This window comes from Centrocercus urophasianus, unplaced genomic scaffold (genome assembly GCF_019232065.1).
Source record: "Centrocercus urophasianus isolate 14NV4802_14NV808 unplaced genomic scaffold, USGS_Curo_1.0 seq_11, whole genome shotgun sequence".
NCBI classification, from domain to species: Eukaryota; Metazoa; Chordata; class Aves; order Galliformes; family Phasianidae; genus Centrocercus; species Centrocercus urophasianus.
Genome location: NW_024884253.1, coordinates 32,740,706 through 32,762,734, shown reverse-complemented (window position 1 = coordinate 32,762,734; position 22,029 = coordinate 32,740,706). Strand labels below are relative to the sequence as shown.

General features: G+C 44.1%; 1 protein-coding gene across 2 annotated transcripts in view; it reads left to right on the top strand.

Annotated features, from left to right (window-relative positions):
* Positions 1-9,730: 9,730 nt before the first annotated feature.
* TRIM55 (tripartite motif containing 55) overlaps positions 9,731-22,029 on the top strand; it is a 35,983-nt gene continuing 23,684 nt past the window's right edge. Inside the window, exons 1-4 of one of the 2 annotated variants that reach the window (XM_042840096.1) lie at positions 9,731-9,919; positions 10,333-10,505; positions 17,724-17,889; positions 19,700-19,795. In XM_042840096.1, the coding sequence (XP_042696030.1) occupies positions 9,731-9,919; positions 10,333-10,505; positions 17,724-17,889; positions 19,700-19,795 (624 nt within the window). The remainder of the gene's footprint in view (positions 9,920-10,332; positions 10,506-17,723; positions 17,890-19,699; positions 19,796-22,029) is intronic. The other variant, XM_042840097.1, reaches the window with a different exon arrangement.

Here is a 22,029-nt window from a genome sequence, read left to right as displayed (position 1 = left end):
CGGGCGCCGGCGACGGCACGGGCGGTGTTGGGTCGCAGGGCGGGGCGAGGCGCTGCAACAACTGGTCTCGGGGTCCCCGTGTCCCCGTCACTGAGGGGAAAGTGATGTTCGCCAGTTCGGGGTGGAGAGAACCCAGGGAGAGAGACAGGGATCCCCTCGGAGTTTAATAACATTTTGGACTTCTAGGAGCTAGAAGAACTGAAAGACTTCTAGAACTTCTAGGGGACACTCTGCCTGCAGCAGTAGCAGACTGGGTGTTGGTGAGCTGCTGGCAGCCCTCCTGTGACAGCTTCTGGGTGCTCTTTGGTTACTTTCTCTACAGCTGTCCAAGGCTGACATACACAGGCCTGTTCTGGAGAGAGCCCAGCTGCTGAAAGCAGGCTCTGTGTGGTGTTTAGCTTTAGCTTAATTAGGCAAAGAGTTAGCAAGCGCTGGACATTTTGGAACATGGTAAGACATGAATGGCTCTTCTTTCCATTCCGTAGGAGAAGGGTGAGATTCACACCATCTACTGCCAGGGAAAGTGCCAGTAGCTGCTGGAGACAGACATTAGTCAGCACAGCCCTCTGTGAACACACATGGCTGCTGTCCCTCCCTCAGCAGTGGTGGTTTTGTCAGGTTGCTGCCATGAGCAGAGAGCCCTGAGCATTGTGTTGCTGTGCTTTGCATGGTGCCACAGCAAAGTTAGAGCAAGTCCCTAGCCTAGTTGATAAGAACAAGCTGGTTTAGTTTCATCCTTCACTTTGGATAGTTCCTGAACAGGCTCCGGTGTAGGGACGTGGTTTTGGGTGCAAACATTGCTCTGGACTGTGACTGAACATGGATGTAGGCCCTCTGCTCAGCCACAAGTCCTGTCCTTATGTTGGACACACAAACAGATGGTGAGAAGATCTATTTTCTCTGAAGAAAAGGCTTGACTTGCTTATGAATGCTCCTTCAAGTTATGGACCATCTTGTGTGATACCAAACATACTATGTTCTGGATAGCAAAGAGGGCAGGCCACTCTAGCACTTTCTTGATTCAGAGTAGAAGATATTGCTTCACCTCCACTGCACAAAGCCTCACAACTCAGCTTGTCCCCACTCTAGTTGTCTGTGGACACTTCCAGCATCTGAGTCAATTTGATAATTTAGCAAAGTGCATAATTTCCCACAGGCAAGAGAGGTGAATCAGCTCATTTGGTGCAAACAGGAGGACCACACCTTGCAGCCAGTCGTGGTGCAAAGAAGGAGAGAGAGGCAGGGGCTCCCCAATCCCAGTGACTAGAGCAGCTCAGCTGCTTGCAGTTGCTTGTGAAACAGGAGGTCATGCTGAGATGACAAAGCAGAAGACAGATACTGGGAGTAGGGTAGCTGGGCAGCCCAGGGAATAAAGCACAAAAAGTGGAGAAGGTATCCAGTAGGTGAGCCACTGTGTGCCTCCACAGACACCTTACTTTCAATCTGTTATCTCTATCTTCTTTCTGTTTTCCTTCTTGCTCTCCTTATGTTTTGCATGTGTTAGTAAGGTGGGCGGAGAAGATGAGGACAGATTCCTCATAATTTGCCTCAGGCCGTTGCAGGGAGGTGGGTGCTGAGTAGCCCCTTCATAAGCAGAGACTTGCAAATAGCTCTTCTTCTGCAGATGGGTTTAACTTTTATTCCCCTGGGTTAATCATGGAAAACCACAAAGTGAATGAAAGGGTGTGAACATGTCTAAATTGCTGCTAGGCATTTAGTAACAGGAAAAATGTAATTGCAAACAGAAGTTTGTAAAGGTAGGAGTAGCGCCTTTTCCCAGCTGGGTAGCTTGGACTCACAGTTACTCTCCCACTTGGCAGTCAGACATGTCCTCCACCACCCGCCTAGGCCAGGCAGAATGTCTGGATCCCACCTATTTGCTCAGAGCCCAGACAGGGCTACAGCCAAAAATAATGGCCTCAGGCAAAATCTTGGTCATGCCTGGAGAAAGCTGGAGTCGTAAAAAGGAACACAGGCTAGTGGCCAGGGGAAGGAATTAATGCAGGTAAGAAATGAAAAGGGGGGTGCAGGCAGGGAAGGACATGTGCCTGACAGCATACTACTAAACACTTTGGTGGCTGCTCCTAAACTTCCTATTGTAGCTTCTTTTCTCACTGAAGGGAGTTTTCTGCTTTTTTCTTGCTCAGCCCATAAAGCAAGAACCACGCTATCTCACCGCCCCATAAATCCTCCAGCAGCTCCCTAGAAGCTCCCGAGTTTTGCATCTGAACCCATTCTCATTGACAGCCTTTCTTTCTCCCATCTCTAGAAGAGACCTTCTGGCTATTGCTTCAGCACGGGGGTCTTGCAGCCAAGAGAGGGCACATGCAGTAATACTTTGGATGTTGTGGAGAACAAGCTGGCAACTGAGAGACTTGTAAGGTGCCCCAAACTCTATGTGGAGATTTACCACATCCTTTGGCAAGGAACGAGTCATTTGTATCCAATTACACTGAAATCATGCTTAATTCAAGACAGGTTAAGACAAAATGCAAATAAAAACATTTGCTTACAGCTGTCAAGACAGATAAACCTTTTAAAAAGGTAGGTGGAGAAATGAGAGAAAACCAGACTTCAGTTACTTGCTTTGAAGATTAAATCAGCAAGGCCATTCCCTCCTATCCTGGCATTTTGCTGCAGGCTGTCTTGACACGCTGAGCAGAGAGCAGGGAGCCTATTTTCCTCCTGTTTTCCTCCACACCTTATACTTCAGGCTATGTTGACCAAGAAGTGTTTCTTCATAGGGGAACGAAGCGCCTCTCATATCTAATTTCCTTGTAAAAAATAAAAAAAAATTCACTCCAGGGAGGTCCCCTGATTTAACATGGAGCTCATCCTATTTGGATGGGACACGCTGACCCTTTTTCTCAGCAAAAATATGAATGACTTCATTCCTTTAGCATTACCTGGCCAGCCAACAGTACCTTGACTGAAAGGCTAAGGGAGAGTTCTATGATGGGAAAGACACTGGCTTGAAGCTGAAAAGCCACGATTTTCCTTTTTCCTTCTGTTCCCTTTCCATTGTTGTTCTGTAAAAAATGTAACAATCTCTCCTTTCCTCTGCCTGCTGTCACTACTCCTATGGGCCTGTGGCAAAATGTGTTTGCCTCACAAGCTTTGTTCTGAAGGGAATGTCTTGATTCAAGTTAGTTCTGGGGTCAGGATAGAGCAGAGCTGTTTCTGCCTGAGCAGCAGACTGCTCTTTTGTTCACAGGACATGTATTTTCAATCCATTGTGTTAGTGGAAGTGGATAAAGGAGCTGTAAGTGTGGAAGCAAGTTGCTGTGACGCTGCAAAGTGGAAGAGGTAGGAGAGTTATGCAGGGCTTTGGGGTATCAGTAGTATAAGAGCTTATTCAGTGTATAAGAGCAGTGCTGACTCAGTGTATAAGACATCCTGGGGCTTGTAGCTGTGCCTACATGCATTCTTGCTCCTCACCATGTTGCTTTTCATATCTTCATGTCTATGTTTTCCTCTGCCAGCTTTCTCTCTCCAGTTTTACAGAGACATCACAGGGACTATGCAGAGATACCCATCCGTCAGCTTGTGGCAGTTTTCTTGCTAAGCTGAAAGTAAATGCACCCCTGCAGCATGTGAGACTTGGGAAGGAATGGAGATAACAGCAGCCCAAGCTGGAGAACAGAAACAGACATATTTCCCCCAGAAATGATTCCCAGCTATAAAGTAAGGAAAAGGATTAAAGCAGGATCACTAGAAGAAGGTGTTTCCTGCTCTGTATTTTGGCCCATTCAATTGCTTTATTTCTCCATTTCCAGTCTGGTGTAACCTGTGAGGGTCAGTGTAAAGAAAATTTCATGATTCACCAGAGGGAGTGTGGGAGAATTGTCACCTTCTTCAAGATTAGTTGATAATTGAGTGGGTGACACCTGACTTGATAAAGGGACATTTGTACTTCCCTGGAGTGATTGAAAGGTCAGCGATAGCCATGTCTCTTGCAGCCATGTTGGCTGCAAGAGCAAGGTGAGTACCTGGAGAATAAGAGTGGCTGAGGTATGATGACAGAGGTAACTGGGAATGTTCTTTGGCATGGAATAGGACTTCAGCCCCTGGGCTTGATTCCTGACATTCCTCAAAATGTTGGTCTGGAGGGTCTGATAAAAAACCCAGTGATGGGCAAGATATCCACCCAAAACTCTCTCTCTTGTGAGCTGGAATTAAGCCAATGACTGAGGATTATTCCGAAAGCACCATGGCTCTCCTTTGATAGCAAGGTCAAAGCCTTTGAAGAGGTACCAGAAGTTTAATTTGTTCTGTGGCCGAATGACTCACTGTTTCCCATTTCCTTTTCTGCTTTCTCTCAGCCAGAATTGAAAAGGCTGGCTCCTGGAAAGCGAAACAACTGCAGTATGGTGGGAGATGGGGACTCAACACTGCACATACAGATGCAGGCTGATGTGCTTGAGATGGTTCTTGAAGTAACAATCTAAAAGAATATTAACCTAATATACTGCTGCTTGGTACAGTGAACACAATGTCACAATGGATGGCATCTCTGATCATAGCTTAAATCGTTTTCGTTCAATTCCTGGCTGGTTTGAAGGCACTTCTGCCAGCTGCTGTCATTGTGTTCTTCCATGCTCACATGAAACACATGTGAGGGAGTGAGGGAAAGAATTTGGTTGGTAAATGTCCAAAAGAGGAACTTGCTCTTCTAAGCTGATTTTCAAAGAAAAAAGGCATCAGCATTCAGAAATGAATAGTCATGCTGGTTTTGCTGTACATCTAAAGAGCATTTGCAGGGCAGAGGAAGACATGAAAGGAAAACAGAGATAAAACTGAAATACAGCAGAAAAAAAAGACTAACGGACAGAGGTACTACCTCTCTCACAGTCCATGTGCTAAGCAGGTGCTCCACTATGTCTGGTGATGCTTTGCTGTCTGAAAACCTTCCTGCTTCCACACCACATATTTCTGTTTAACTGTAATAGCATAAACCTCGATCCTTTATCTCCCAGCTTTACTCTGTCCTGGAGGAATGACCCTCAGGACGAGGAGGGATGAAAACATGTAAACAAGTCAAAGGACCTGGGACAGAGTCTAAGCAGGTCTTTGACATGATGTGAAGTCATATGCTGAGAATAACCTTAAAAACAGCCTTTCCTTTGAATTGCAGACCTAAGGATTGTCCTGGAGAAAAAAACACTCGTACTCCTCTGCTCCGCCAGATGAACTTGGAGGCAGCAGACTGAAATAGCCTGTGAAAGGCTGATGTTGAGTGGACGAGGGCTGGGGAGAAATGTGACTCCGGCCAGGGTTGTATCTGTGTGAAGTGATGAGCTGATGCCAGCTGGGAAGCCGGAGCTGGATCTGTGCTGCAGAACACAAATCACTTCCCCATTGACCATTGCTGTCGTTTCCTAACAACAGAGCTATGGGCTGTTATGGACAAAGTAGAAATGAAATCTGTCCTCTGGTCAAAATTCCTAATGCTGAAACTCTGCAGTTATTTTTCCTCACATTGTGGCAGGCTTGGGAGGTCCCCAACTACTGTTGTGTCTGGGCTACCCCAGATGGGTTACCCCACTATCACTGCACTAGCTCATCCTTCATTAACCCAGTGCTCAATTCCTATGTTATTCCATGAAATGCAAGAACAACCTGGGGAGGAGCCAGTCATGCCTTCCCCTCTGGTAATAGGGGAGGTATTTAGTGATGATCTACAGACTCCTATGGGATGCAGTGCTGTTATAGCCAAGGAGAGGGGAAAGGGCTGTAAAAGTGCTAAAAGTCTAAAGCATTTGGTCACTGCGTCTCCAAGAGGAAGCAGGATTGCATTCTCCCATTTCCTAACTGGTTTCATTTTATTTATAGCCTTTTCATTCGTGTCTCTGGGCATGTTTCTGCAGCACATATTTCAGTGTGTGGAAAACCAAGTCTGTTATCTGTGAAACTTGTCCATAGCCCTGGAGAGAGCCTATTTTTAGATGGATGGTCATGTAGGGCACTTTCTGCCCTGCACAGTAGTTTGAACATGATTTTATGCCTTGCATGTGAAGTTTAGACCTCTTTGTAGCAGTAGTGTGTCGAGGGTCTGAGGTACACAAAAGAGGATGAGGATTGGGGACCTTTGGGCTTGCAAAGTTATGTATGAGTGCGAGAGCAGCTGAACAGTAATGTTGTATTTGTTACTCCACTGCATAGGCAGATGTCTTTTCAGACTCACTCATTTTGAGAGTTTTGAGAATACAGAAAATTACAGAGAAGATGATTCCCTGTGTGCAGAGGGTTGTTTTGGAAGGTGTCATTACCTCCTGTGGTAGTCCCCTGGAGGTGTGCAACCATCACCCAGTTGTTTCTAGAAAATCATATTGCACTTGGGCACATTGCCTATCGTCGTGAAAAATGATGCGTAAGTTGTATGCTAAGATGTATGGTAAGATATCAGAAGGTAACCGCTTTTGAAATCTCTTGTCTCTGTTGCAGAGGCTTTCTTTTGAGGCATCAGGTCTGGTATATCAAAGTGTAGGTTTGGTATTTGTTATGGGATGTTCAGTGATAGCAGTAAAATCATGAAAGACAAGATACCATTTGCAGTTGGTGCTTCTATGGGTAGGAGGTGGGGTGGATGGAGGGGAGATAGGATATTCCTCTACCTCCTTAGAATATCTGGCTAAAAATATGAATATTTGTAGTCAAAACAGGCAGAGTTAGTATAACTGGGGAGGAAGGGGCATTGCATTGTCATTTTAATCTAAATCTTATGTTCAGGTGGCAGAGATGGAGACAGACACCTCATCACTTTTTGTTAGGACATTACGTTGTGGGGGCAACCAGGATTTCTCAAGTGGCTGTTTTGCGGGAGACACAGGAAGGTGGGTCTGGGGTTCTCCCCATGCAGCAGTTGATGGGGCCAGTGATGCAGTCTTGTTCTTGCCTGGGCAAGGAGTCTGATGCTTGCAGAGCGAGCCTTGTCCTTGCTGAGCTTTATGGCAAGATAAGCCTTGCAGGAGATGCCTTCTGGTGAAAATACACTTTTCCCTTAGTTTTCTGGGCACATAAGAGACAGAGGACAGATTTTCTATGACTGACAGATGAGAACTTGATGACGCTGGTACAGGATAAGAGGTCTCAAAGGGAAATTCTATGAATGTAAAACCCAGGGATGTCATTACGGCATTGAAACTTGAATCTGGACATCACTCAACCTCTCCTTCCTCCTTCAGATTCCTCTCCTAACCCCTCTACTTTGCAGTCAGCCTTCCAGGCTCTCCTGGCCTTCAGTCCACAGCCCACAAGCTGTGATACACTACAAAAATAGAGGAGTTGGAAACAATGCCTAGAAAAGCAAGCATAACTCTAGGAGCTAGTTTCTGGTTGTGTCAGCAAGGCCAGGAGACACTCCCAGGCAAGCTATGCTGCAAAAAGATACGACAAAAGAAATATCCTGGCAACCTTCTTGGTGATGGCTGGCAGACATCCAGGGTCTTTGTGCATGAGTGGAGCTAAGGCAAATCCTCTAGTCCCATTTTGTTCTACTGAGAAATAGATTGGCTTGGTGCAGAGAGCCATGAGGGCTGGTGGGTGCAGATGCTAGCAGACATACTCCACAGATGCATCAGACAACCAGTTAACAGAACCTGTTAAGAGAAGACGTTAGTGAGTTATCACAGGTTAGCATAATTTTCTCAGAATTACATCCCAGGCACACAGTGCACCTTAAGAAGTGCCTTTGTTCACTGACCCAAGTGTCCATGGGTTTTCCTGCATTGCTGTACGCTGTATGCAACTGTCTCTACACAGCAGCATATCTAGCCCTCAGCTTTTCTTTGCAGAGTTTTGCTGTTTCTGCCTATGCCACAGGCTGGAAGCATCTGCCTCACCATGCAGAGAAAGCTTTCCTCACCCAACACAAAGCTCTTTATTTATGCGGGTTTTGATGTGCAAGGGGCAGCTGATGCAGGGACAGGAGGATCAGCATGAGGCCTTCAGATTCCTCCAGACACCAGTCACCTCTGACCTGACCACGGGAGAACTATCCTCTTGTTGCTGCCAAGAATGACCCTGCCAATCCTGCCAAAAGCCCCAGCTGTCTGCTGCTCAGCTGCTGGAACAGCTTTCCCCTTTCAGCTCCTGAGATCTTGCCTGCACTGTGGAGCTGGAGCAAAGGTGTGACTTCAGACCAGGGTAACTAAACTTACAAATTTCTCATCAAAGCAGGACTTCAGATAAAGTTAGTTGTTTTTATGGGGCTGCTGACAAATTTATAGGTGTAGGTGAAATTCTGGCTTGGTGGGCTGCATGTGGGCACAGAATTTAACCCAAATGCTTAAAGTGTGCAAGGCACTGAAGAGAAAAGCTAGTCGGTAATACACTGATTTTAATGTGATCTGTTGTCACTGCATGCAGAGAATATTACTCATTTTTCACGTGGAAATCAATGAAAACCTTCACTTTTATATCTCCCTGAACTGCACGGTGTGCAGACTGGTATTGCATACAGATAGAGAGAAATGAGGTCTGCCCAGGACACACAGGAGATTCATTCAGCCACTGTATAAGGCATGTCATAGCCAAGCACTTCTAGGTTAAAAGTTTACATAAACACAAGAGCTTTCTGGAAGACCCTTAGTGGAGAAGTTATTGATTAAGATAGCAGACAATATACTGATTGCATGTGCAGTACAGTGGCAAAGTGATTTTATACAGTACATGCGGGGACTCTGGCTTAAACTGAGGATGAGATATTTATTACTCGTACAGTTGTGCGATAAAATTATTGGCAAGTGGAAGCACAGATGGCTTTCCCTTAAGATCAGGCATCACATGCCACAGATTATCTGGGAAATTGTCATTTTAAAAATAACTCTAGAACAAATGCCAAGCTGAGAGGGATACTGGTGTCTAATAAACAGACACAAACAGCAGTGCCCAAAACCAAAATGCATTTGAATTACACTACGCAGAGAGAGAGAGTGTGTACAATTAGTAGTTATTCTCTAGCAGTACAAATTAAAGCTTTTCATACTGTAATTCTTCTGTCTCTTTCTCATTAGAAAATTCAGATAGTGTTTTTGGGACGTATTTAAGCTACTAGATTGAACAGTCACGTTAAATTCTTGGTTCCTAAAAAAATCATACTGGAAGAAAGTTAAGTGCACCTATTGGTAGGCAGTGCTTTCAGCTGGTTTGTAAGGCAGTGACATGCTTACACCTTGAAGGATCTGAGCCCGAGAGCAGCCATCTCTCCTGCTGTATTCTCCAGAAACTTCACGTGCTTCGTGCCTTGGAAGGGCCAACTCCTGGAGCCTGCTGAAACAGGAGCAGCACAGCAGATTGCTCACTGCAGCCTCAGCTCTGTGCTCAGAACGATGACTATATAACACAGGAGTAGTGGCTATCAGTCTGGGCAGCAAGCATGCTTTGGTCCTGTGAAGATAAGGGCTGCTCAGATGGGCTTATCACTCGGCTGCTCCCAGGGGTGAAGGCCACCATGTGTGAGTGAGGAGAGCCAGGGCTCTGCCACTGCCCCCCCAGCCCCTGGAGCTGTCACCTGTCCCAGCCTATCCTCCTCTCATAGCTTATATGGGCACGGCAGAATGGCATCTCGTGACGCCGTGCTGCTAAAAACAGCCCCGGCTCCCTCCGGCCCCTTCAAACAATGTCCTCCAGTGAACGAAGCCCAGAGTGCCTCTGATCGCACCGGAGCCTTGGATTTATTTCAAGGAAAATTCACACGGAAACTGAGCAGGGACGCCGTGATCCTGAGCATATGCCCCTGGAAAAGCTAGGGATGAGCACTTCTCTGGGCTACAAGTCCTTCTCCAAAGAGCAACAGACCATGGATAACCTGGAGAAGCAGCTGATCTGCCCCATCTGTTTGGAGATGTTCACCAAGCCGGTGGTCATCCTGCCCTGCCAGCATAACCTGTGCAGGAAATGTGCCAGTGATATTTTCCAGGTAGGTCCATTCCCATGGAAAGCTCTGAAGATTTGGGCAGCACTCAGTTGAATGAATGGAAAAGCCAAGTATCGCCCAGCTCAGTTGATTGCTTTTTGTAGATGTTGAGGCTGGGGGGGCTGCCCTGGTGCTTTTGAAGGAGCTGCATTATCTCTAGCACAGATCACTGCAGCACTGTGAGCCTCAACCAAATGGCTTCAGCAGTTTCTCCCAGTAGACCTTTAGATATTTGCTTTGAATGGTTTGACTCAGAGTTCCTTGGGCTGGTAGGGCAGAAGAGGGAAGAGAGATGTGCCCTGATTTCATCAGATTTTGGTCTGTCATGCGCCAAAAACGATGCCTTGTCAAAATACATTTTGGTAAAGCTGCACGTGGCCTTACTCACCTCTTCTTGTGCTGCTTGGCAAGAACAGGCCTCGAACCCCTACCTGCCCACCAGGGGAGGCACAACCGTGGCTTCGGGAGGCCGGTTTCGCTGTCCTTCCTGCAGGCATGAAGTGGTCCTTGACCGCCACGGCGTGTACGGGCTGCAGAGGAACCTGCTGGTGGAGAACATCATTGATATATACAAGCAGGAGTCCACAAGGTAACAAGGGAACTTGTACTCTTCGTGGGAGATCTGCCACAAAAGCAGACACCACTGGGATTGCTGTGGTGTCCTTCTGGTCTTTCTGTTTGTCAGACAGGAGGTTTACTTGTTAATTTCTCTCTTAGAAATACAGAAAGGGGTTGTGTTGCTGTGCATGCCTGCTTGCTTGCTGTGCAGTGAAGTCAGCTCTGAAAGCAGTATCCAGATAGATGCTGGATTTCCCTGTTTCCACTTACAGAAGACAACTGTCATTTTCATTCCCTTGAGCAGTACTTACCCGTAGTCAACAAAGGTATTCTCATAAATGAGGGAAAAGTAGCTAGATTCATGTTGTTTGTTTTATAAGCTATTCAAACAAACATATTTCTCTTTAACCCGTGTGTTCACATGCTAAAGGAATTGGATTTCAAACCTTATTAGAAAATCCTAAGGAATACACAAGGAGATAGCTGAATTGCACCCAGAAAATACCCTGGATCATAACATTACATTAAAACACAATAAAAAATTTCAACTTCTGTCAGCTAGGAACAGGAACACATGAAATCGAGTCTTATTTAGGATTCCGTAGAAGTGAAAGAACAGCTAGAAATATTATGTATCAGAGCTATGGTTATGTATTAGAATCCCAGGGCAGAGGAACAGGTTAATCCTAAAAATTCTCCAAATGTTAAGTGCCTCTAATGGATACGTTAGGAATCCAGCAATAGAACAACATCTCATCTGTCTTTCCCTATGCTGGACTGGGCACAGGCTACCACACTGGGGAACATAATAGGAAGAAGGTGAAGGCTGGTCCCAGGCCACTAAGCAAGCAGCTCTCACCCAGTGATGCAGGCTGTTGTCACCAGTATGCACTTGTAGGGCCAGGTTTGTAAGGCAGGGTATTTGTACACCTGAACGAAGGTATAATCCTGGCCTCCTCCCACAAGCAGCTGGGCTTTGCAGGGATAGCAGAGGTGATATCACAGAGGTGAAGCAGGTAGACTCAAGCAGTGGACCCAGCTCCTTGGGTGGCTTAGGGCACTTCTACCTTCCTCCAGCACAGAGGTTGTTTTGGAGCACAGCAGTGGATTTGGCTATTCCTGGCTGTTTGAGTCCTCGCAGAACAGTTGTAGCTGCACATGGATTTGAGCTCCAAAACACTGGAGAGCATGAAGTTGGCTTAAAATTTTTCTTCATGCTGCCCTTAGCACTCTGTGGCCAGGGAAGGTCATCTATGCTCATGTGTGTCATTGATATCCGAGTATTATTTGAGTCAGGAAAATATCTGAGGAAATGAATCAGCAGAGTGGTGGGTTTTGCACTCAACCAAATAAGCTGGACACTTATGGCCTCGTGTCTTACATTTCTTTTTCCAACTTAAGGGTTGTATTAAACTTAAAAAAAAATATGAAAACTTCAGCTCAGTGTTCCTACGTATTTCATGGGCAAACAGAACCAATTTCAGTTAAATGGAAATATAAGGGATTTAGTAGATTTTTGAAAATTCTTCTAAAACGAAATCAGAGAATGACCACTAAGATCACCTGGTCCAACCATCAAACCATAACCACCATGACCACTAAACCATGTCACTTAATGACACATCTACACATTTCTTGAACACCTCCTGGGACAGTGACTCCACCTCCTCTCCAGGCAGCCTGTTCCAGTGCCTCATCACACTCTGAGAGGAATTTTGTCCTAATACCCAACCTGAACCTACCCTGGCATAACTGAAGGCCATTACCTCTTGTCTTACTGCTGTTACATGGAAAAAGAAGCTAACCCCCACCTTGCCACAACCTCCTTTCAAGCAATTGAAGAGAACAAAAATACAACATCATGAATAAGAGGGGAGAATAGGAAAAAATATAATCCAGAATGATGTATTTGCATAGATACCTGTCTAGTGCCCCTGTTTGCTTAATCTTTTCAGGTGTTTATTTAACCTTCATGAATGTCCTCAGAATTAAAATAATTATCAGGGTTACATAGCAGCAACAATGCATAACAGCATTATCTAAACTATTTAGCACTTTGTAGGCTTCAGCTGCTTATCTCCCTCTGCCTAAAATTCCTCAGGCTCCCATTGGTTGTGTGAGCAAGATCTGCCACTGCTTTACCCTGTGTTGTCCCAGTAAAACAAAAAAGTTAAAGGAAATTGGATCTTCTCTTCCTTTTGTATCAGTTCCTCAGTCTGATGGCTGGTTCTGGCAGAGGTACATAGGAAGGAAGAGGTGTCACCTTTGTTTCTCTCCAAGACAGCCCTTCAGACTGGCAGCTCCTGTAACTTCCAGAAAAGGACCTTCTTCCCCTAGATATTCCTGCTGGTATAATTCACCATAACAACTGTACATGCCAGAAAAGTGCCAGTTCCCAGCTTTTGCATGAGCTGAGGAGAGGGGTTGAAATCCAAATAAGGAGCAAGCTTTGTCTCCTGCTTAGGCAAAAATAATTTATCTCAAAAAAAAAATATATATTTTTTTGTCCTAATTTTAGTTTCTGTATGAATTAAGGCATTTTTCTTCCAAAAATAAAAGCTGAGGGAGGAGTTGTGCCATCAGATGGGGAGGCTCTACCAAAGCTCTCTCAGGAAGCCACTCTTATTACAAAAAGTTACATCACTTTTTTGTCTTTTATCATGCTGCACATCAGACTCCAGCCGATGACAGCATAACCTGTTGCCCGATTTAGTATCTATTAGCAAGACAAGGGGAAAAATATTCAAGCAGGATGTGACTCCTGCAAAGCTTTAAAGGAAAGCAAAGTGCTGAACCCAACAGAAATAAAGTTAGCTAAAATATTACTCCAGTGTTTGAAAGTCTATAGGCCACTGATCACCTGAACTTTCTGAGGAGCTTCAGGGGGCCTGTTGCTGCCAGGAAAGGGTAGCTACAGGAGGCTGCAGCTCCTCACAGTCTCTAATGAGCTCAGCCAGATATTCCTAAAGGGTGCTGGGGTCTCTATGTCCGCTGGATCCACCTCCAGGGTTTGTAGTGTGCTCCTCCCTTGCACCTACAAGGGACAGTACTAGGTGAAGACTGGCCCTGCTGTGCACAGGTGGAGCAGCAGTTGCAGCACAGTAGGGGCCAGGAGCCATGGAGAGAACAGAGTGTGTGGGCTCTGTAGCACTGGGGATCCACAGCAAGGCAATGTGCCCAGCACCACCAGGAGCTGACACCTCAGAGGCCTCATCTCAAGCTCCCAACGGAGGCTGTGGCTGTCCAGTATGGGCTGTGGGAATACATGGGCTTTCAGGTAGGCTGGACCTGGGAGATGGACAGGTCTGTGCATGAGGGAGGGGTCAGTCACAATGCAAGGATGCTGCAGGAGAAGCCCCACAGATTTCACAGCAAAAGAGATTAGTATAGAGATCACCCGGATCTTCTCCAAGCCCCCTTGGGAAGAGCTCCTCCTCAACTTCACCAGTGCTTTGCTTGGGTAGGAATTCACAGTAGTGGTGCGTATGTATGTCACTCCAATCTCCAAGAAGCGTGGGGAGCAGAATCCAGGGAGCTACAGTCTGATCAGCTTTACACCAACGTCTGGAAAGATGTTGGAGCAATCTCTCCTGGAATGCATTTTCAGAATCTAAAAGATAAGAAGGTGATCAGAAGTAGTCAGTGTGGATTTGCAAAGTGCAATTCATGCCTGATCAACCCAACATCCGTTTGCAAAGAGATGACAAACTCAGTGAACAAGAGAACAGTGGGTGTGGTTTATTTAGATTTTCAACACTGTCTCTCATAATGTCCTTATTGACAAATTGATGAAATAATGTCTAGAGTGGACAGCGGACAGTGAGGTGGACTGAAAACTGGCTGAATTGCCAAACCAGCAGGTTATGAGGAGCAGCACAAAGTCAGGTGCAGACCAGTTGTAGCTAGAGGTTGATACTGGCGCCAGTGCAGTTTAATACTGTCATTAATGACCTGGACAATTGGGCAGGAGATTACCACTAGCAAATCTGCAGGTGATACAGAACTGTGAGGAGTGGCTGGCACACTACGTGGCTGCTCTTCCTATCAGAAGGATAAATGGTTAGAGACATGGGACAGCAGGAGTTTCATTTAGTTCAACAAAGGGAAGTGCCCAGGATGCTAGGAGATGTATGCAATGGGAGTGGAATTGTTTTAAGTCTGTGCCATTTAGGCCTGACTTGGTGAATAGGTTAATAAATACAATAGCATTTTTTATACAAGATAGGCAGCTTCGCTGTCAAGCTCAGCTGAATTTACTTTTAAGTGAGAAAGGAATGTGAGTATGAGGTCATAAATGTCACCCTGGATGTAAATCTGCATAAATCCACTTCTACATATCAATTTATTAATGTCAGTTTTGCTGAGGTCTTACTATATCTTTAATTAGAATACACTCCTTTGTGACCCCAGTAGCTTTCAAATTCTTCACCAAATTATAGAATCACAGAATGATTGAGATTGGAGGGCACCTCTGGCTCCATCTGGCCTAACCACTGCTAAAGCTGGGACACCCAGAGCAGGTTACCCAGGCCCACATCCAGGGTATCACTGCACAGAGCCTGTCTCCATCCTCTTTGCATCCTCCCTTCATGTATCTGTAGATATTGATGAGATCCTTGTCTCCAGCCTGAGCAATCCCAGATGTCTCAGCCTCTCCTTACAAGAGAGATGCTCCAGTCCCTTCCTCATCTTCAGGGCCCTTTGTTGGACTCTCTCTTGTAGTGTGTAGCCCGGAACTGGACACTACTCCAAGTGTGGCCTCTCCTGTGCTGAGAACCCTCCTCTCCATAGAAAAAGCACAACACCTGCCCATTAAGGTTCAAATCCAGTTTGAATGGGAAAGAATAAGTCTGTGTTACTCAAACGCAGACTTAGCATCTCAAAGAGCAGAGCCAGAGAACAAGAACATAAAGCTATTAGGCTGTTACAGCTACCTGCTAATTGTGGTCACAACCACATCTATGATGAATCTATTCTTCAAGAAAAGCTATGTGTCATTTTCCTACTGTCTACTTTTTAATCTTCCATTTCATAAGCAGCCGCTGTTTTACACTTAGGAGCTGCATTTCAGCTGTTGCTACACTGACATATACTATACATAGCAGATCTCCTCTGAAAACATCCCTCCTTTTGCAAAGCCTCAGAAGCAGGCTGTAAATGTGTTTACTTCTAGGCTTCTGTCACTGCCTTCAGGGCCTGGTGGGTTCAGAGAGTTCTGCCAGGTTTCTTCCAGCTCCTCGCGGTACCTTTGAAGGCTGGCTACTTCTGGCCAGACTTGCTTGACACCATTGCCCTGTACTATGTGTCTGTCTTTCGTGCAACTGGTAGGACTCCAGTGTCAAATAACATTCTAGTCATTTCTGGCCTTGTAAACATTTTCAGGAAGAACAGCTATTTCAGGCTTAATTAATCGCACTGATATTGTCTTTTATTACTCTAACATGTGGGCCCTCGCACTGGTGCACATCTGGATATTTTATGGATATTTTATTTTATGGGGTTTTTGCAGTCATTTGCAAACAATCTGAAGCATACTTTACAGCAGAGACACACCTTTTTTGACTAGTGTTGAAATGGTGCTTGATTTGACACACTAAGGGCCTTATGTAAACGTGCTGAAAATCTGTCCCAAATAATGCAAACTTCTTTTGGAAAGTTCCTTCTCATTTTATTTTTGTAAATTGTATTATACTGAAGATCACAGGTTCTTCCTAGAAATCCCTTCAATCCCAGTGCCCTCTTGAAATTAAAAAAAAACAAAGGTATGAGACACTTTCTTTATTGCTTGATTTTTTTTTACACTCATTTAATTGATCACATTCCATTCAATTTTTTCTTAAGAAGAGAAAACCTGTACTTTGTTATTAAAAAATAAGTTCCATGTCCTCTCTACCAAGTTGTATGAAAAACTCTAATGTATCATAATCTAAATAATTTCAGTAGAATGAATGACAGGTTGCCTCCTTGCAAAAATGGTCTAAAAAACACGGGAAAAAGCTTCAATTTAGAATGCCATTAAATTCTGTAGTTTCTGGAAGTATTTCTGACCACGGATGATGACATATTTCTATGTTGTCATTGCTCCACTTGCTACAGGTGAGTCATAGTTCTCCATCCAGGCATTAGGTTATAATGAATAATACTGGAAAGATTTCTGCCACAGTAGAAGCTGCAACCTTTGGAGGTTTGAACCCCCAGGCACACTCCCTCCATCATTCTGCTACTCCCATCCAGTACCACACTGCCACACACTTACGTGCACAGGCTTAGAAAAGCATCAGCCTGCCCATACAGACTGGGACAGAGCTTTCTCTTACACTGGGCATGTCAGTTAAGTAGCTTATTAAAGGAAGTTACAACTAAGTTGGTTCCTGTAATGGCAGGGATTGACTAGTTGTACATAGCTGCATCATTTTGGTGAAGAGAAGATCGGAATTGAGGCAGTGAGTCTAGTGATGGCTCTTGGCTTAGCATAGGTGGGGGTCACACACTTTTTGCTTAACCCATAACCATGGTGGCTGGTACAATCAAAATAGCTACTGCTAAAAAGCTCAACAGTATACAGGATATAGAGTCACAGAATCTTCTGAGCTGGAAAAGACCTTGGGGATCACCAAGTCCAAACAGCTAGACGCATGCTGCGCAGCTAAAATTAGTTTGTGTGAGACCTTATTTTGATTGCTGGCATGGTGTAAAGGCTGCAGGGACTCCGTCCCATTTGATATTGGCAGACCTGATGTGGACTTCAGAAGGATTGTTAGCAGAAATCATAGATGGTACACAAAGGCCCATTGACACCTACTTCAATTTAGCTCCCCACATAGCAGCTTCACTGTTTCAAGGCCAAGTACCCAATATTTTGCATGATGAATCCTAAAGGAATTATGTATGTTTACTATTTCAGGCAAATGATGGGCAACATACTGACTAAAGTACATAGGTAGTCTAAGACCAATCTTTGTGAGGTTATTTACTTCTTTAAATATGAGTGAGAACTCAGTCATACTCCCAGTTCAGATCGCAATATGAAGTCACATTACTATATTCTTCTCACATCCTATCATGTCAGCATCTTAAACGGTACCTCTGCCTATTTAGTCATCCTTTGTGACAGGTTTAAATATACCACAAGTATTCAGCTCAGCCTCACACTGCTGTGTGATTGTACCCTACGTCATGTTGATACCCTCAGTATTATCATCAGAAACTTATGAGACGAAGTTTGTTTTAAACTTACTCTCTTTTGCAGGCCTGAAAAAAAGTGTGACCTGCCAATGTGTGAAGAGCATGAAGATGAGAGAATCAATATCTATTGTTTGAACTGTGAAATACCCACCTGCTCCTTGTGCAAAGTCTTTGGTGCCCACAAAGACTGTCAGGTTGCTCCTCTCACAAATGTTTACCAGCAACAGAAGGTAAATATCTTTTTGTTTCTTACTATCTCCAGCAACTGAAGGGATCAACAGGAAGGTATTCCCATGAGCTTCCTGTAAGTTTCCAAAGTGGCCTGAGGGTGCCTTTTTCATTCGTGTTTGAGAGTAAGGGGCTCACACAAATCTGTTGAAACTATTTAAGAGTATGGAGAAATAAATCTATGAGAAATCACACAGACGACTCATTTTTTCTTAATACAGTGACTACACATTTTACACCAAGATTTAACATGAAACTGAGGATCTCCCTTTGGGGGTTCCTAATCTCTTTTTGTCACTGCTCTTAGAACAGTAAGTATGATTGCCAGCACAGGATGGAAAGAGAACAGACCATTACAGATTAAACTGCTATCTATCATGCACTTTTGCCTTTAAGCATCTGTTACAAAAAAGAAAAAAATAAGTGAAAAACCTCTGTCTGCAACTGAATGCAGGAATATTCAATAGTTGGTAGCACAGGAAGTACCGAACAGCCTCTGCCCCTGCTGTCACCAGTAAAAGACTTGTTTATTTTTAATACAGTATTAATTTAAAACCTGAGTCACTGGGTTATCCTCATGAGATAAACAGCTCATTTTTCTGGAGGGCCCTGGTGGGCCAAGCAATCAGACAGGCCAAGTTTGCAGTCCCAGCCTCCAACTTTGTCGCATGATACTTGTGTGTGAAAACTACAAATGAGAAGTCGCTTTAGAAAAGTAGTTACAAGAATTGTTTTTGATCAAAAAAGGAGAGAGAAGGGAAGAATTTTCTTGGATAGAATCCATGCCCTCTTTCCATAGAAATTTGCAAGCAGTGGTTTCTTTCCCACTGTGCCTGTGGAATGTGGCTCTCATGCTCAAGGCTGAATGTGTAATCCAGCGGCTAAGGGACATATGCTTCAAAGGACCCTTTACAAAGCCGCAGAGGCCACAGACATCGTTGCCTTTGCGGCTAGATTACTACATCAGTATGCCAAGGGCTCCTTGTCCTCCTCTGAACTCTCAGTAAGTTCTCTAGAGAGTAGCTTCCTCCTCTAAAGACATCTCAGAATCATCCCCATCTCCACACTTAGGTAATTTCCTTCTGTCACTTATGGCAGGTACTTTCATTCTTCCTCCACACAGAGGTCTCTGCCTCACCATTTCCAGCTCCTTCCTCCCTCCACATTTTTCCTTTCCATCACACCGCAGGGCCCTCCACCTTCCCACTGGTCTGGTCTCCATGAGAGGGTTCCACTGTATGCCTTGTGCCAGTGACTCTGACTCCCTTTTCTCCCCCTTTTCTCCCTTACTTTCTGAGCACAGCTGCCAGCTCCACTGCCCTCATGGCAGAACCTCCATGGTACCCGTGGTCCCTACAGGTCCATGGACCGCCTTTTCTCCAGGCCTGAGACCTACAGTCCTTAGGGAAATACCACAGTGGTGTGGCTGGATCCAGAAAATCAAATAAAACAAAAAAGAAAGAAATTTTTCTGTCAACAAGCCCCAATGGAATGTTTGAGAGTTCTTGAAGCATAGTGCTTTAGATAAAAGCATCTAGAAGAACCTCCTAGAAGAAAGTGCTTCCTCCTCTCCAAATCACAGCTTCTCCACTTTCAAAATGTCAGTGTTTTGATTGTTGTAGGAGAGGAAACAAACATCAGAATGCTTTTCCACGGTTCTGGTGAAAAGTGCAGCTAACACCTTAGTATGGCTCATTCATCCCCTGCTCCCTATCTTACATGGGCCACTCCAAAATGGGATGGTAGATGGCTGGCTTCCAGAGCCCCCAGACTGTCTAACACCCTCTTTCCTGCTCTCTTCTCACTACCAAGTCGGAGCTGAGTGACGGCATTGCAGTCTTGGTGGGCAGCAATGACAGAGTGCAAGGGATAGTCACACAGCTGGAGGAGACCTGCAAGACAGTTGAGGTAAGTATCATTCCTTCTCATGCAGTTATGTTAGCATGGATTTGCAGCTTTTAAACTGGTGGTAATGATCACTCTACTTTTACTCACTTTACCCAGATGGGTTCCCATATCATTTTGAAAAACCTATGGTTTTATGTAGTACCACTTGTAGTGCCTCATCTAAAGGATGTGTCTTGCTCAGCAACCTGCCCCTGGCACTGACCCTGTGACTGAAGACAAAGAGTAAAAGTAATCCACATCAGCATGTCTTGCTCAGCATTCTTAGTTGCATGGATTACAGTCCAAGTAAAAAACGCATCCAAAAAACACTATGAGCTCTCAGTTCAGATGCTAAAGCTGTAGAAGAACAATATTAGAGTAAGACTTCACTGATTCTGAGAAGAACCTCATTCTCAGACACATGGGTAGCCACAGCATAGCTCCCAGCTATGGTTTAGTGAACTCTCTATTTGGCTATTTTGTTTCTAGTGTAGTAGTTTTTCAATGTACGTGTGCAGTCCTTTAAGGAATCTTGTGTTGCTCATGGATGGAATGAGCCTGGGGTCTTACTGTGAATTTGTATTTTCTGGTAAAGGTCTTCCTGTGACAGAGCTGGACTTAGTTTTGTGTCACTCAGTAACAAAAGTGGCCTTAATTTCTTCCAAGATGTCTGTACCAACGAAGCAAATGTAAATTTCAGTTCTGACCAATTTGAGCATCACAGAGTAATAGGCTGAAAGCAGCTCATATGAATTGATTTAATGATCAGAGTTTGTGAAGCGTCTGGTGAAAGAGTCGTATCCCTCTCAGTCCAATTAGAATTCTGTTGACACATCAGAGCTGGAGCAGAAATGGAAACTACAGTGAAATAGAAGTTAATCCAAGATGTATAGATTCTAAATGATAAGAAAAATTGATTCTATAATCTATGTACACAATTGCCGTAGGCTCCTGTTTCCTCAGAGCACGAAAAGAAGAGGAAGTGTCCAAGCTTAGTTCAAAGAACATAAAACCATTAGCCCAAATAAATGAGAGAGTGTTAGCAGCGGAGTCAGAACTTTGTAGTCAGGAAGCTTTCACACTGTAAGGATGAAATTGGCTGCTATCAGGACTTTGCAGACAGAAACAAGCCTTTCAAGTGGGTTAACTGCAGAAATTTGAATGATTCAAAAGCAAGAGCTTATACTCATTTCAGTTGAACTAGCTGATACAGAAACAAAACTTCAATCATCATCTGAAGTATGGAGAAAACACTGTGCTAAAAATATTTTAAAAAATACAACAGTTTTGAAACTAGATTCTTCAGAATTATCCACTCAGCTTAAAGCCTAACCTTTAAACTCGAAGCCCAAAGAAAGTGCAGCCATTTTACCTTCAGATTTTCTAAAAGGCTTTTCACCTTTAAAGTCAGAGATGGAAGAAAATAGATCTTAGAGCTTACCTTGGCACTTCCATGTTATATTTCAAGCAAATCACATTTCCTACCACGCAACAGCTTTGTCTGAATTGACATCAGTTTGTCCTTGAAGTTGAAAAGCTACAGCTGGAGCTGAGAAATGCGCACACATTGAAGTAGCACTCATAATCCAGGATTGTCTCTTCCTTTACTTAAAGCTTTGCAGAGAACAATGTCTGCTCCAGCAGAAAATACATGATCATTTTTCTTTCAGCTGGAAAAAGCAATAGCCTACTGTTCTATGTTTAGCTATTACTCCTATCCGAACCTAAAAAAAAAAAAAAGCAAAACAATTTTTAAAAAAGTATCTGGTTAATAATTGTGTAGCTTTTAATTGATGGAAAAGTAGACCAAGTTCACATATTATACTGAAGAAAAAAAAAAGCATAAGAAAAATAGTGGAAAATGACAACAAAGAATTAAATAGTGCTTAGCTCTGTAAAAAATGAGTCAGATAAAAAAGGAAAAATTACATTGTTTCTTTTCAATGTTAATAGCAGTGACAAGTCAATACAGATAGTTCAGAACAAGCAGTGTTGTGCTCGTGCTCCCAGAACTCTGCACTGTTTGTGCTCAGTGACAAGGACTCCTTCCTTTCTCCTGTAGCTGTGCTTTAAAAAGCAAAAAGGCTAAGATTTTTTTAGAATGGGAAGTCATGTCTTTATTAATCTTTTTGGTTACTCAGAATCTGATTAGGATAATTCCGTCAAACAGAAACTTAATATGGAGATATTTTATACAGAAAGAGAAAAGCAGAAATATTTCAGCATTTGCTGTTAGCTTTGCATTCTAACATACA